This window comes from Alligator sinensis, unplaced genomic scaffold, assembly GCF_000455745.1.
Source record: "Alligator sinensis unplaced genomic scaffold, ASM45574v1 scaffold536_1, whole genome shotgun sequence".
Lineage (NCBI taxonomy): Eukaryota > Metazoa > Chordata > Crocodylia > Alligatoridae > Alligator > Alligator sinensis.
In genome coordinates, this window is record NW_005842951.1 from 389,672 (window position 1) to 406,280 (window position 16,609).

At 44.1% G+C, this 16,609-nt stretch overlaps 1 protein-coding gene across 2 annotated transcripts in view; it reads right to left on the reverse strand.

Annotated features, from left to right (window-relative positions):
• Positions 1–16,582, reverse strand: part of DNAJC21 (DnaJ heat shock protein family (Hsp40) member C21) — a 21,351-nt gene extending 4,769 nt beyond the window's left edge. Inside the window, exons 1-9 of one of the 2 annotated variants that reach the window (XM_025192629.1) lie at positions 16,398–16,582; positions 15,221–15,344; positions 13,807–13,929; positions 8,748–9,052; positions 7,182–7,333; positions 6,742–6,829; positions 6,302–6,460; positions 5,596–5,635; positions 1,765–1,955 (exon numbers count right to left, since the gene is read on the reverse strand). In XM_025192629.1, coding sequence (XP_025048414.1) covers positions 1,765–1,955; positions 5,596–5,635; positions 6,302–6,460; positions 6,742–6,829; positions 7,182–7,333; positions 8,748–9,052; positions 13,807–13,878 — 1,007 coding nt within the window. In that variant the 5' untranslated portion in view covers positions 13,879–13,929; positions 15,221–15,344; positions 16,398–16,582. Of the gene's footprint in view, positions 1–1,764; positions 1,956–5,595; positions 5,636–6,301; positions 6,461–6,741; positions 6,830–7,181; positions 7,334–8,747; positions 9,053–13,806; positions 13,930–15,220; positions 15,345–16,272 lie in introns of both variants that reach the window. The other variant, XM_025192630.1, reaches the window with a different exon arrangement.
• Positions 16,583–16,609: the final 27 nt, after the last annotated feature.

Consider the following 16,609-nt stretch of genomic DNA (forward strand, 5'->3'; position numbering starts at 1 on the left):
GGGTCCGACCCCGGAGCCAATTTTCCAGCCAGTGGATCGTGGAGGACCCAAGGCGACAATTGGCCAGGTTCTCCAAGAGGCGATCATGGGACACCAGATTGAAGGCTTTTTTGAAGTCAAGATATATGACAACAATCTCTTCTCCCTTGTCCAGGTGATAGGTCACCTGGTCGTAGAAGGAAATGAGATTGGTCAAGCAAGACCTACCCGCAACAAACCCGTGCTGGCTATCCCTATATGACTAACAAAGAAGCAGATGACATGAAGAAAACAGAACAGCTAAGAAAGGAGAAGTTGTAGCATCAGCAACTAGAAGCAGACAGTTGAAGGCCAAATGCCTGTGCAACATCCTTGAACAAGAAGACTAGTTCAGGCTGGCTAGATAAGGAGGGCTTCACTGAATGATGACCAAACAGTGCATGCCTTGGAGAAAGGGTTCGAGAAATCTTGCCCAGCAACAAACTGTATAAAAGGGGGCTAGAAGAAGGATGATGTGGGGAAGAACCTGCCTCACCACCAGAGCCCGTGCCTGTGCATGCCAGGTCGGATACCCAGCTCCATCAACGGATAGGGACTGGCCATTCCTATGTGCAACGCTTTTGGAATTAATTATGTAAGCGTGCCATCTGCAAGAATGTATATGTGTGTGTGTGTGTGTGTGTGTGTGGTAGGATAACGCAATTTCTAATAAGCTAATGGTCTCTAATAAGTGTAGAACTCCCCGGTACCCTTAGCAATAAACAACCCCGCTGAAAGGAAACTAACTTTGTAATTAGCCTAATTTTTGGCTAACAAGCTGAATGTTTGCATCAGCATTACCAGTACAACATTCCACAAAAATCATGAAAATGGGTTAAAAATTAAAATTTAGAAAACAAACATGGGGTTCTTGCATTGAGCTGTCAGTGCTTATTTTTTGAACAGCTCTTTGAAACCTCAAAAACTAGACATTTTTTAAAGAGCTGCGATACTACCTCAACCAAGAACAACAGATTTAAGAAAAACCGCTAACTGCCACAATTCTTGTGGTAACAGAACCATTAACACCAGCAGCATTTAATTATGCGGCACTGACACTATCTTGAAAAGTTTATTTAGCTAAAATATTCCTTGCAATGCAGGTGTGATCCATAGGTTTTCTTCCCATTTTGCTCACTTGGTATTTTTTAAACATTTAAAAGATTTCATACTCTTGGCTCTAGCCAAATCTTTAAACAGTGATCAGGGTTCTTATTTTACAGCTTGAGACAAAAAAGTCATTTAATGTAAATGGACTGGGGACCTATGCCACATTAAGATGACTTTGGACAGATGGATGAAAAAGATGTTTATCTTAAACAACACTGCATCCCCTCACTGAGCTATTAGATAGTTCCCAAAGGCACAGATGCGAATGAGATGCCTAACTTCAGCTTGGGCCCTGTAACGTTTCCCCGCATTAGACATCATAGAATCAAACTACGGAGAACAAAAACAATAATGCTATTTATCCAACTACTGTAGGTACTTGCTACCGAGATAATTTGTCCAGCTACTTCTTAATTTAAGCAGTGTAGTGGTTTCTAGCAAATCAAAAGCTACTGCCAATTTAGGGTCTGATTCTTCTGACTTACAACAAGTTTTATTCCCATGCAGTTCAACTGCTTTACTGAGGAAGAAGTGGATTTACACTAATGAGAAGATTCAGGACTTAGGAAACCACATTAGAATGAGGAATGCAAAGAAATGACTTGTTACAAGTCAACACAAACAGAAAGACATTACCTTTTTGCTTCACTTGGTGGTTCAGCATCTTGGTCTGCAGCTTCTGCAGCACCTGCTCTTTCAGAAGAAGCATCTCTTTGGCCAGCATTTTCCAGCTCTTCTGCTGTACTCTTCTCCTTGTCTGCACCAGCTGCCTCCTTCTGTACAACTGTTTCTTCTCCTGCACTTTTGGTCTCAGTGTCTTCATAATTCTGCTTAAAGAAAAAAAATAAGTTTTTCAAAAAAAAAAAATCGGGATTAATGCTCAATTAATTGCAGTTTAATCAGTTCACCTCAAAAGTGGTAACTTCTCAGCTGGTCACTGAGGGCACCTCTACACAGTCAAAAGCAGTACAGTGTAGAGGTAGCTCTACATGGGCTAATTTACCCTGCTTTTCCCAGTGGGCAGTACACACATCTGAGGTTTGTGGCCAGATGCAGGGCAGGGCCAGACATGAAGTGTTGGTCATGATACTTGAGAGTATCATGACCAACAGAGGTACACCTTTTTTTTTTTTTTTGGAGAGTGAGGTAAAACATTTTTAATACAAAAATCCATTTTGAAAAACTCTGGAAACTTTTTTATGGACCTGCTCTAACTCCTTTGGAGCAGAGACTTGAAATTTGGTAAGGGATGAACCAGTGTGTCTTTGAAGAGCCTTCTGCCATCTCTGTGACTATCCACCCTAATTTAGTAGTTACGAGCCTTTGAAAAACCGCAGTTTACACATGCTCAGAGCTAGTGCTAGAGCTTCACAGCTAAATCCTGGAAAATTCTGTCTATAATAAGCCTGCTCCAGTTCAGGGCTGTAGAAGGCCATGCATCCTAACTAAAAGCAAGGATCTCTTCTGTGCTTTTAAATGCCTCCATCTCCAGCACTGGGTCTGCACATGATGGAGGCAGAGGTTTCCAAATTTAAATGGTGAGAGGATGAGTGTCAACTAGAGGAGAATTGAGATGGGAGACTAGTGGATAGGGACAAAGGGGAACTGGCACTGGTGGGCATAGAGATGTGGAAAAGAAACCAGAGAAAGGGCAAGACAGACCAAAGGAGCTATCCGGGATAGGGAGGCCTGAAGCCAGTGGAAGCAGGGTGGTGACAGACTGGACAAGGTGCGAGTGACAAGGACCAGCTAAACAAGAGGACTGGGATGTTGAACTAAAGTGAAGGAAGAGGCAGGGCTAGGACAGTTTGGAGATGGCAAACACAGGATAAGAGGCAAAAGCATTTGTCCACAAGGGCATTATCCCAGCAGAGCCTGGAATGAGGGTCAACATGAGCTCCCAACAGTCCTACACCATCAGCAACTATCTGCGACACCCAGAGGCAAAGCATGCAAAATGTGCATCTCCCCCTGCAGCTGGTCCATATGGAAAATGACCACCTGATACTGCTGGCACTGGCTGCATTAGTTCAAGTGACCAGGGTTAGTGGGGCAAACCTAAGGCTGTGGACAGATGTAACTTGCAACCGCTTTAAAGGGGGAGAGGCTGTTGCTGCTCAGGAGCATACATCCTACCAGATGACAGTTCACGTCTGCACGTTCCCAAAGCAAAACGAGGGAGCTGCATGGCTGTAATGCTAACCCTGAAGAAATGGGGTCAAGGGTCTTAGGTCTTGCTAGCTTTCACTGGCACAGTAGCATGCAGGTAAATTACATTTTAACAGCTTATATATGCATCATTTCTAAATTAACATATAGGGACCTATCCAAATCAAGGTGGCAGATGGGCTATTTCACAGGGTGATCACAGCACCACCCACCATTTTTGCAGTCTTTTCATAGCAGCTCCCTCTCACCCCCCACTGACTGACTAAGGGCCCTTGTGGCCCCAACCCTCACTGTTGACCGGGGGCTGCCCTTCCTGTGGCCCTGGCCCTTGCCACTGATTAGCAGAGGGCTGCCCTTCATGCAGCCCTGCCCCTCGCCACTAATTGGTGGAGAGGGGCAAGACCACACAAAAGACAGCCCTCAGCCAATCAGCGGCAGAGGAAGCAGCCACCGTCTTGGCTGCTCCCATTCACATCAGTGGCTTCCCCCCACCCAGCGGGGTGCGAAGCTGGCTCCACTGGGGAGCCAGCATTTTATTTTTACTACATTTTTCCCTCCAGTGATTCCATGCAAAATTGTGGAAACGGTGTTCTCCAAAACTGCCATTTTTCAGTTTCTGCAAAAATCGCAAAATCACAATCTGAGTAGGTCTCTATTGCTAGAACTGTTACCTGTGTCTATAACCATAGTTAAGTCCTACTAGACAATGCCAAGAATGGAGCATAATTCCTGGGTTTTATGGGATCACTAAAACTTACCGCTGTGCACAGCAAATAGGTTGCTTGGTGTAGCTCTTTATATTAGCTCGTAACGAGTTTCCCATGGTACTCTTAAGAAAGTTAGACACAGTTTTGCTTGAAACAAAATACCATATTTACTCAAATCCAAGATGATGTCCTCTGTCCCATCCTGTCCTCCCCCCCACCCCGCATCAGTGGGGGAAGAGGTGGGGGAACCTCATCTTGGATTCAAGTACTGGTCCAGGGCAGGTGGCAGCTCAGCCATATGTTTGGCCCCGGGATTTGGGGCTGAAGCCAGAGCTGAACCACTGCATGCCCCCGGCTCATTTGGCAGGGGAGGGAGCAATCTGCAGCCTCCACCCCTTGCCCCCTGTGCCTGTTCTTCCTCCCCACCAACTCTCCCCTACCCAAGGGGGCAGGGGTCTGAGACCTCACTCCCTCACTGATACTTTCCCTGCCACAACAGTGGGGGAAATTAATTTAAAATTACCTTCCACTAATTAGATTATCTACATGAAAAATAACACATTTGTCATTTTCCGTGTATAGAACGTAATTACTGGGGGAGTCGTTTATCCAAGACGACTCTAAATTTAAGAGACAGTACGTACAGTCGGTTCTCAGAAGGTAAAAAAAGTGCCCCGATGTGGATACTACTTATTTTACAAGTTGACTGTCCACACTGCCTCTTGTGCAGGCCAGTACTGGCTCACTGGGCAGATCTACATGAGACGTTTACTGCAGACTTGCCTAATTAGATATGCAGTAAACATCTTAGCATTTACATGTGCAGAGCTATTAGGACAGAGGAAATTCATCAACTGTGCTGCAGCTTAGTACTTGTAAACACAAGTACTATCCTACAATGGAGCTTTTCTAATCTGCAGCAACACATGTGTAGACACTGACAGGGCTGGCTAGGGCAAGAGGGTGCTTCAGTGCAGGGGCTGCCTGCTGGTTAGCCCCACACTGGAGCACCCTCCTGCCTCAGCCAGCCCCTTTGCAGCATGTGGAGCCAGGATGGAGCAGCCCTGGGCTGGAAGAGAGCTGGGTGCTCAGCCTGCCAGCCCAGGGCTGCTCTGACCCAGCTCAACATGCTGTGGTCCTGGGCGAACGTTTAAACACGGTGCCCGGGAGCAATAAACTCTGGCACAACGTGCACCAGAGTTTACTGTTGCAGATTAATAGCATGTGTAGATGCACTGTGTCCTAGTGTCCCCTTCTCCTTTGTCATGTCTTCATTTTGATTGTAAGCTCTTCTGGCAGGGACAACCTTTTTGTACAAATGCTGAAAATAATGGGATCCCACTCCATGATTGGGTCTTTCAGTGATAGGAAAAAGATAAATAAAATAGATACAGGAATCATGAAAGAGGACTACGCAGTTAAAAACAAAAAATAATTTTCCAAGGCCTCACTAGAATTTCTATTTCCCTCAAGTTTTTTCTCCCTTCTGAGGCCAAAATTAGGTCACTAGACCAAAGGAAAAGCTAACCAGGTCTCAGGTTTGCTTCAATTTTAACATATCCTTAGAAAGAATTTTGTATAAACTCCCTACCGTCATTGTTTTCTGTTTTTTCTTCTGCTTTTTGGACAGCCTGTAAAGATAAAAACAAAGTCAAATTATTAATTCTCAACCTGTTTAAAATAATAAATCTAGGCTATACGTTAAACAGTAGTTGTTCTGATCTGTCAGCCATGGATACTTCATTTGGGTTACAAGTATTCAGTTTTGAAGTAGAAATAACTATTTCATATGCTATTTATTATATTTAGGGAAATAACTGTAGAAGTCTTGCGTAAATTGAATCCAAATAAAGGCTTAAGCAGAAGACTGCTTAATCATGCAGTAAGTAGTACTGCTTTCAAAAGTATGAAATGGATTTCAGTTCACTGAAGTAAATAAGTTTTCTAGTTCAGACAGGCTGATTTGGTGCAATATTGCTCTCCAGCAACTAATACTGCTCCCTTTAACAAGGTTTTGTGCTTTTAATTTTAAAGTCTTTTTTTTTCTTTAAATATACTTTATGGAGAGATGCAGGAAAAATAGTAGAAAACCATTATCCAATATGATTTCAGTCCATTAATGTCACCAGGATCTACTGCATTAGAATCCAAAGCAAAAAAACACATTGTAACAGTTAATTAAGTTCCAACATCCTTTGACAAACAACGGTCTCTTGCTGAGAACACCATAACTGCCATTATGCAGCTTAACTGTAACAAACACTTTAATAAGCTTAAGCAATTATTTTTTAAATTACTTTTGTTTGGGTGTTTCCTCCATTTCTTCTTCCTCTTTGGCATTTCCTCCATTTATGTCATCCACAGGCACAGACAATTCTTCCTCCTCCTCTTCCAGCTGCTGCCTTAACAGCGCTACCATCTCTCGGTGCTTCTTTGATTTTTCATGGTTCTTCATGCTGTGGAGTCCATTGGACAATTGTTAGAGATGTGATGTTCTGTGCATGTTTGTTGCACACGTGCACATGTGTGAGTAAGTAGTTAGCTTCTCCCAGTGTTAAGAACAGAGAATTTTACTATTCCAGTGATAAGCGTGAACAGAATGGGCAAGATTTTCAAATTGTTTGAAGCACTCAAGCACCCAACTGCAATTTAGAACTCAGCTTTAATGGACACACGCATCTGAATCACTTAAGCGAACTTGAAGAGTCTTTGCAAAAGTTATTAAAAACACACTTACGCTTTCTCTGTCTTTAAGAATTTGTCACAAGCAGGACAGTACAGGTTATCGTATAATTCAACATCTTCAGCCTCATCATTCAATTTATCTGCAAAGGGCAAAGTTGGAGGAGAAAAAATAAGAAAAAGTCACATCAATGATGCTAACATGATCTTCTCTCAGTTGAAGTCTCAGCATCTTTTCCCTAGTTCCCCCATTCAACCTGGTTAGGATTAGTGAAGTGTGCAGCCTGACACCAACCACACAAACATTACTTATGGAAAGGGTTCAAGTGTCCAGGGAAAAAAAACATAGTGTAAGAGCCAAACACTTTCCTGTCACATCTCAGTTGAAGTCAGAAGTTACTCCAGCTGAAAAGCTGGGTTTGAATGTCATTGACCCATGTTTGTGCTGTACGGACTTTCAATATACACCTAATGGGCCAAAAATGACACTCTTACCATCTAATCCTCTTGGCTCCTGTTCTTCTCTTTCCTGTTCATCACTAGAACCATCACCAAATTCCTTCTCATACTGTGCCTCCATCTCCCGCAACTCTCTCTCCAGGTCAGACACTGTTATCCAGCTCTGCTCTTTATATTGCTCACCAAGCCTTTAAATAAAATGCAACAACTTTTTGTACATGTTTTAAAGTAAAAAACAAACAAACTTTATGCTCATCATAAGTTATTTAAAAAGGACAGAACTCCTGACTGTCTTATCTTAACCCAAGAACAAGCACCCAACAGGAACTGAAATTTCTTTGTAGGGATTGGAAAAACTGAGCAGACTGGTTGCAGATGTCCAAACTACATAGTTACCAGACACCAGTTCCTTCCTAGTAATACTTCAGCTACTTAGAACTCTGTCTGACTAGCTCCTGCATTCAGGACTGACAGGCCATTTGCTAGTATATAAGCACATGAGCATACGGCTTTACTCCTTTCAGTGAAGACCAACTCCACCACCACTACTTCTCTACTTAAAACAACAAAAAGTAATGAGAATGAGTCTGTAAAATTAAGGGGGGGAGGCCCTAAATAAAGCTCCCTTCTGTACCTCTCCCTCTTTCCAGTTTCCTTGGCCCTAAGCTGTCACAGCCCTGACATCCTGGCCCTGCCTGCACATCCTGCTCCTAGAAGCCGCTCCCCGACTGTCCCATCCCATTCGCCCAGCCAAGCAAGCTCTGCCTGCGGGGGTCCCAGGCTGGTCTCCATGGAGACCCTGCCTGCCCACTCTGTCCAGTGCCCCCAGCAGCGGGTGCAGGGTGGACAGGCATGGGGCCAGATAGGATCAATTAGCATCACCTCTTCCCCCACTGACCTACAAAAGCTCACCGAAACTCCTTAAGAGACCCTCCAGCCCAAATAATTGCCCATCCCTGAAAACACTCTTCTGAACGGTGATGCTCTCAAATAAGAAATAGTAGGTTCCTTTAATAAAGGGAACTCACGTCTTCACCAACCTGCTACCACCTCTACTTTGCCTGGGTGGTTTGGCATTAAACAGCATGGGAACAATTCCCATTGTGAATACTTCTCTCATGTTCCTTCACAAAAATCGAGCATGAGGTGCTTGGGCATTGTTTGATCCTGAACATCCAAGCAGTCCCCTCCCTGATAAACTCAAAATACACCAATCTTGCAGGCAGCAGTACAGTATAAAGAAATGCAAGCTAGCTGTAAACTAGACATATCAGACACTGGGTGAGGTGTAGTTGCAGCATGGGCTGTTTTACCCTGCTAAGAAGAGATCCCCAGTTACCCAAAGAGCAGCATCAGTGACCCTGCCTGAGCTCCATGCTGCTACAGTGAGATTACTTCCAAGTCAACTAGCTCATATCCAGCCTGGGCATCTGCACTGCTGCCTGCACAGTAGCTACATCTGCAATTCTACAAATCTCTTGAGGACAGACATCAGAATGTCACATGTTTGCGATAAGCTGTTGGTGGTAAAACTGAACCAAATTTGACTCCTTCACAATTGTTTTTTCAAGGTACGAAACACTTCCCTAAAAGTTTACATACTTAGCTTGTCTGAGCTTCTGCTGTTTCCAGAATTGCTCTGTCTTCTTTGCTTTTTCTGCATTCTGTTCTTCTAAAAGTTTCCTGTGGGCTTGAACTCTCTTATCCCTTTTGCGGATAAAAGCCACAAGCTCCCGCACCAGTTCATTCCTCTCCTTTCTGGCTTTGTCTCTCATTTTCTTGTTCTCTTTTTCCATAGCTCGTTTCTCCCAGCGGTTTGATGCCTGCCGTGTGTCATACTCTTCCTTCCATGCAAAGTTCTTTTGTGTACAGAAACTTTGCCAGTAGGCATAAAAAGGATGGACAACCTGCAGGAAAGAGGAAATGCAATGTGACAAGGCACCTTATTGACGAAGGCAGGCAAGGCTCTTTGGGTGGATATGACATCTTTTATTAGACCAACTAATTAGTTGGAAAAAAGTTATTTGCAAGCTTTCAAAAGCTTGCCTGAAAGCTTGCCAAGAACTTTTTTCCAACTGTTTGGTTGGTCTAATAAAAGATATCACATCTAGCCAAAGAACCTTGCCTGCCTATGTCCTTAGACCAACACGGCTACAACCAACAACATCTTGTTGACAAAGATCTAATAAAAGATATCAAATTCACCCAAGGAACCTTGTCTGCCTCTTGTTGACAAAGGCACTTACAGACTATTCGAGAAGCAAGGTAGGGGAGAGAAGGGCCTATGGCGATTCTTTAAATTTGACACACAAATGGTCTAATAAAAGATAAACCAAAAAAATTCTTGCTTCTCACATATTTCCTAGACTAACAGAGCCACAACACTCCAACCCTACTGCAGACTACTTAGACTTTTATACATTGGAAGGCCAGAAATAACCAGGTTTCATTACTGGGCCAGGCTTCCTACCTTGTATATGCAGATCACAGTTTCCCCAGAAAGAGTGTCTTCTGTGAAGAGATCTAATCACTTCTTACAGCCTTCAAGCCACAGTGAAGCCACCATTTCCCTAGCAAGCTGTTCTAGTGTCCTGACTGCCAGGAAATGGCATTTAATTACTGTCAGTTTCCAGCCACTTTTATAACTTTGTAAGAGTGAAAAGTCCCCAGTATTATCTTTTCCATATATAGTGCCTACATAGTGAGCAAACCCTCTCTTAACTTCAACAAACTGAGGAGACTATGCCCCTCTAGCCTCCCATAGTAAGGTTTGCTTTCCTGCTCGCGATTCATTTCTGTGGCTCCTCTTTGAGGTCTCTCTAGTGCTATAGTTCTGAGCTTTTATGGACTCAAGGCACCCCTCACTGGGCTTGTGGCAGCCCTCCATAACTTTTGTGAAGTGTGTGATACCCAATGTCAAGAACTAGTTTATAGGTTACAGTGCTTACTTCTTCACAGAGGGGCCTGGCAGTGGGGATGGGGGATCATCCAGGCAGGGGCAAGCCTGAGTCTGCTCTTATCTGCTTATCTCCTCACATCGCATGGCACCCTTCAAAATACCTGGCAGCACCTCAGGCTGCCCTCGCACCCTGGTTGAGTCACTGCTCTAGTATTTTCTGATCTTTTGTGAAATCTGGCACCAGACCTGGATATGGCATTACCAGCACTGTACAGAGGCAAGATTGCTTCCCTAGTTCTTTAAATGCATCCATGGATCTTCTGACTCCTTCCAGTCCAGTAGGAGTTCATATTAAGACTGTTACCTACAATAACCCAAGGTCCAGAGTCGCTACTTTCCAAGGGAGTCTCCCATCTTGCACACTTAGATGCTTTGCTTGAAGATCTCTTACCCTGAATTTGGCTATATTAAAATACATTTTGCTGACCTGTGACTATATAACTCAGATGTGACTCAGATCACCATTACTATAACCTGTTCTCCACCATTTATCATCTGCAAAATGATAGACCATTGACAGAAACAAGTGAACAGCACCAAGGACTGATCCCTGAAAGACACTACAAAGAGCCGTCCCCTCACTTGTATCTCCCTATTAACAGCTAAGCTTTCAGTTCTGTCAGCGAGCCAGTTTTAACGTCTATCAAATGCTTGTCTTGTTAGTTCCGTAAAATGCAAGACTGTTTATACCAACTTTAGGTAGTAATACCGTGGAGACATCAAAGAGCTTTCCCACATTATGGAAAACAGTTTGTTATTGTGCTAAAACCAGATCTATGTTAAGCTGATTAAGAAAAAGCCCCTGCCAATAGCTTGTTGTGTTGATAGGGGAGTGTTCTGGGCCCAAAGGACAGATATTAATGAAACCCCTGTCTCTGCTATACTATTAAGCAGTTGTATGTCACACGATCACTTTTCCAGCAATAACCATTACCAATCATTTTAGCCTTCTATTTTTCCATAGAAAAGAAAAAATATTAAAGCATAACTTAAGGCTTTTGTTGACTACCAATCTTATTCCTTTTCCTTTATAATTGTTCATATGGAAGACTCCTGCTTGGCATCTTTTTAAGACAGTATTAACTCTCCTTTCCAGAGCTAAAAAGAAACAGCTTGTGTTAATGGTCCTGAGCTGCTTTGAAGCCCTTCTTTCATTAGAACAAGACGCATACACACACACACCCGGGGAGAGAAAGAGTAGGAGAGAGAAAACATAGCTATTGTCTCCAGTATCAACTTTCCCTTGAAACTGACACCATAGGAGAAAACACAGGCCTAACAAACCTGCTAAATTTGTGCCAGCATTGGACAGTAAGCAGATTTTAGTCAATATTAGCGGCAAAGTCCTCTGACGCGTATTGTCAGGCAGAAGAAAGGCCCAACCATGTCATTCTAGGTCTCAGGGTGCCAAACATTGGAGCAATTGTTAGTCATAGAGTGTGTATCTTGCCATCTACAAATTCCACAGCTTCAATTTAGTGACCTCCTCCAGGTAAACAAAGCTCAAAAAGACTCAAGGCTCAATGTTATTCCATCAATTACTGCCATCTTGGCTTGTTGATAAGCCAACCTGATGATTTACCTGAACTTCTGAGACTTTTACCTGAAGATTTGAGACTTTATCACAGTTCTTTAAAACTTAGCTTGTACCAGCCTTGCTGTCTCCAACTTTTGCTGAGTTCCAGGAAAAAGTTTTACGTATAGACTGAATCAGACCATTACTAGCTGTCAATTTAGGGTACAAGTCGCTGCACAAGAAACCCACAAAGAAAGTTAGTGTAGGCACTGCAAAAGCAGTATTCCAATAGCATATTTCATCAAATGATTTTGTCCCTTCCTACATATTAATTTTCAACTGATATGCACAAGATAATTTAAATTGGTTGAGTATATAAAAATCCTGTATAAAAGTCATCTGAAGAAAAATTATAAATTAACATTAAAAAGGAACATAGCAGGAAAGGTGTTCACACAAGGGACTCTGGCTATCTGACTGGTAGAAGTCAACACAGAAAGGTGCTAGTACAATTTTGAGATAAATTTTAAAGGAGGAATAAGGTAGCAGGAAATTTGGCAGGCTGTTACAGCAGAATGAAAGGATCCAATCCTGGGAGGCAACAAAAAGGGGAATGAGAGGTGGCCAGAAGCAATAGTGCAGACCAGAAGAGAATGCAGATATTTTTACAGAAGCATAAAGAAGGCATCACCACCAAATCCCTTAAATGGTAGGAAAGACTCCTATTACAGATTATCCCCCATCCCATGTACTCTGAATTAAAGTCCGCAAGTTTTACTTGTGCAAGTGCAGTTTCCCTATTCTCAAATCAGGGAGGATGCAGTACATGGGGGTTTTTTGTTTTAAAAGTCACCACAGACTGGAAGGGACCTCAGGATGTCAGTTAGGCCAAGCCCTTGCTTGAAGTAGCATCACCCCTGTCTAAGCCATCTCCAACACACATTTGTCCAACCTGCACTTACAAGCATCTGATGAGAGAGGTTCCACAGCCTCTCTAGACAATGTTCTCACATTTAACCATCTTTATACTTAGAGAGTTCTTTCCTAATTTTCAATGCAAACGTGCCTTGCTGCAACTCACACCCATTATTTTTTGTCCTGTTCCTTAAAGACCTAGAGAATAAATTTATTGCCATCCTCTTTTGAACAACCCTTTCCATAGCATTTGAAGATTTATTAAAAATCCCTCCTCAGCCTTTTCTTCTCCAAACTAAATAATCCCAGTCCCCAGCTTTCCCTCATGTCATGCGTTTTAGCCTTCTAACCATTTTTGTAATTTTCTGGCCTCTCCTCCATTTCTCCATAACAGTATCGAAGTGCGGTGCTGTACTGAACACTGAACTCCAGGCAAGTCCTCGTCCTGGTGAAGGATGGAAGAATCACTTCCATTAACCTGGAAGCAACACTCCTCCCATATTCCATTAGCCTTTCTTGCAACTCATGTTGCAGTGGCAACTCATTCAGCCTGAAGTCCACTAAAACACCAAGGTCCTTTACCACAATAATGCAGCCCACCCAGTAATTCCCCATTTTGTATTTGTGCTTTTGACTGCTGATTTATAAGTGCAGAACTTTGCATCTGCCCTTACTGAATTTCATCTTATTTATTTCAGGCCATTTTTCCAGCTGATCAAGATCATTTTGAACCCTGATCCTGTCCCCTAAAAATGCTTGCTATACCACCCAGCTTGGTGTTATCAGCCAATTAATTAAAAGTACATCAATGTAATACTCCAAGTCAATAATGAAGAGATTGAATGGTACTGGACCTAGAACAGACACCATAGGAAACCTAACCCCACTTGGTATCTCCTCAGGTTGACCCTGAACCATTTATTACTTTCTTCAACATCATTATTCAGCCAGTTACAGTTTACTGCTTTTATAGTAGTTATACTGGTATTTAGTATATTTTGCTTCAGTGTACTGGAATAAACTATACCATGGAAATACTTTTGCACTATACCCTAAACATGGATATACAGTCTAGCCATATAAAGAGCAAAACTAGGTACATATGTGGCCTTTAAACAGAGTTCTCATTCACCAAGGAAAGACCTTGTGGATGCCTGGCCAGAATAATGCCAAAGGGTAGCCTTTCCTTTGATTTCAGTGGGTGATAAATCAACTCCAAATCCTAGTCATTTAACTGCACCAGACAATTTAATTTTCAGAATGATTGTTACCGTATCATAGTCACTTTGAGAGTATCCAAAAGTAGGGAATTCTTCAATATTGCCCTGAGGCATGTACTCCATCTCTTCTCCTGTAATCTTTTCAAACACATGGCGGTAAACTGTAAAGAATCCCTGAAATACACAATAGGGTTACTGAAGAAAGCAGAATTAACCCTACAGCTAAAGAATTAAAGCTGACTGATTTCTGAAAAGCATCATCATTTACATTTTGCCAAGGAAGTTTTAAGTCAGAAGACACCCTATACCATAGGCGACACAAGTGCTGACGGGGGGGGATACAACTCCATACTGTTGCTGCTGCCGGGCATTGGGTCTGGCCAGGCTGCAGCCCCATGCCTGCAATTGGCTCAGAAATCATATCGCTGTCACTACCACTGCTGCTGGGCCCTGTTGTTGGTGCAGAAATGTGCGCGCATGGGGGGGGGGCACATATCTCCCCAACCCCCCCACCCCCGACACATTATTTTTGGTATAGGACATAGGCAAACAGGCTCTAGGAACACTTCTTGTAAAAAAATTCATCTAATACAGAAACCCCATGGTTCCAGAACTCCTTAAACAAGCTTATACAGCCCCCAAAATACATTCCTGAAAATATTCCTTGATCGCTCCATCTCAGACCAGCACCCTCATTAAATGCAACAAAGCATAATGGGGTAGTTCTGTGCATGAGGCATCAGCTGCATCCAGGCTTCTGGGAGGGGCAGCACAGCCATCTAGCAGCTGCACTAGCTGCTACTTTTGCGCACACAACTTTAAGGGGTGCTTAGGATTCCTGCCTCAGTCACATCCTTAGTTACACTACTGAAATGTAACTCTACTCCACCATCTGAACTTAAACATTACCAAAAGCCTAACTAGAGAGGGTTGCAGCATGCCTTGAAAGCTAGCAAATTCAGGTCATTCGCTAACAAGTGAATTCCAAAGGCAAGATTTTCTAGAACAGAATTCACCTGCAGAGCTGCTGGCAGGGTCATTAAGCATATTCTAGAGAAGAACTGCACCTCATGAGAGGTGCTCTAAGGTCTCTTTCAAACACCTGGGACTCTCAGTCAATATTTTCAGCTTTTCCTGAAAACTGGAAAACACCTGGCCCAGCACCTAGAATACTAGCAGATCACTGTTTTTGTATATCCTTGAATCTTCTGACTTGTGAAAGGGATCTCAGCATAATGAGAAGGTACTGTGAAAGGCCTACCAATAGATCACATGAAAGAACTAATACAGCTCTGCAGGGCTTAGTAAGACAACTGGGTGCTCAGAACTGATCAGCTACATAAGATATATGTTTTGCCTGTCTGTTAGTTTTCCTTAAGCATTTAAGGAACACTGGTTCCAAGAAAGGGGTTTCAGTGAATTCCCCTGCTTAACTGCTTGTGCTCAGAACAGGTTAGTTCATTACCTTCTCATCATCCCCATATCCGGAGTAACAGTTAACAGTGAAATAATGCAGCAGATCCAAGCTGTCATCTTGGTACTCCCCATGAACTCCTCCTTTCAGCAGAGCCTCCCGGTGATTATCGTACCTAGTGGAATCGAAGAACACAAGCTGTCTGTTACGTGCTTTCCACACCGTAAAATAAAAGGGAATTAACTAATGGCTTTTATACAATTGCTGGTTCACACCAAGGTGCTTGTGTCTGAGACGGATGTACAGAACCAGAAGGGGAAAAAAACCCTCAGCAGACTCCGACTCCTTATTTTTCTTACAACTCTGAAGGCTCGTATGAGGTGCAAAACACATCTCAGACAGTTTTAAATATCCAAACGGGTGGTGTTGACTTTGTGACGCCTACAGCTGAAGTGGCTTGGAAGTAACTTATCCAGTGCCTGAACCTAGCCCATGCTGCAGAAGATCGCAGGCCTGTGAGCTGCAGGCTCTGCAGGGGTCCGGACGCGCTGTCCAGGCATTACCGCAGCGCCGCGTTTGCTGCCACCTCACAGCCCTGGTGCAAGATGAAGGTAGCACTGCCTGAGCACGAAGCTGAACATCCCTCCAAAAGAGGGACACATGGATGAACATAAAACCAGCAGGTGCTCTGCTCAGCCCCCGACAGGAGTCCAGAGCACGCCTGAGGCAGGGCCGGACACAGGCATGGGCAAACCAGGCAGCTGCCCAGAGCCTGGACAGAAAGGGGTCCTGAAAATAATGATAATAATAATCATTATTTTCACCATCTCTGGGAAAGCGAGGGCCTGATACTAGCAGTTTGCCTAGGAGCGCCTGGAGTTTAGGTACGGTGCTGGCCTGAGGGCACAACAAACCTTGAACACCCAGAGAGGCGTCAAGGAGCGTCACGTGTAGACAGGGGGCTCAAGGGGCTGTTGGTACCAGACTCCGACGCAAAGCCTGTGAGGTCAAGGACAAACCTCTGGGGCGAAGGCAGCCGTAAGGTGAAGAAAAAGAGCTCCTCAGGTAGAAACCCCCCCCTGAGATAAAGGGACTCAACTCACTGGGAAAAGAAGCTCTGGCAGGAGGAAAAGCACCTCTGCCGCAAGTAAAAGGAGAAGCGCTGACGTCAGAGAAGCGCTGACGTCAGGCGGTGGCGGCTGGTCCCAGCCCGGCCCCTCGGACTCACCAGGCGCGCTCCTGCGGGTCGCTGAGCACGTCGTAGGCCGCCTGGATCAGCTTGAACTGCTCGGCCGCCTCCTCGGCGCGCTCCAGGTTCTTGTCTGCAACGAAGCAGGGACAGGGTCAGGGCCGGGCCGGCCCGGGCCGAGCCGGGTCAGGGTCAGGGTCGGGTCAGGCCGGGCCGGGCCGGGGGGGCCGGGGCGCCCCTGGGTGCCAGCG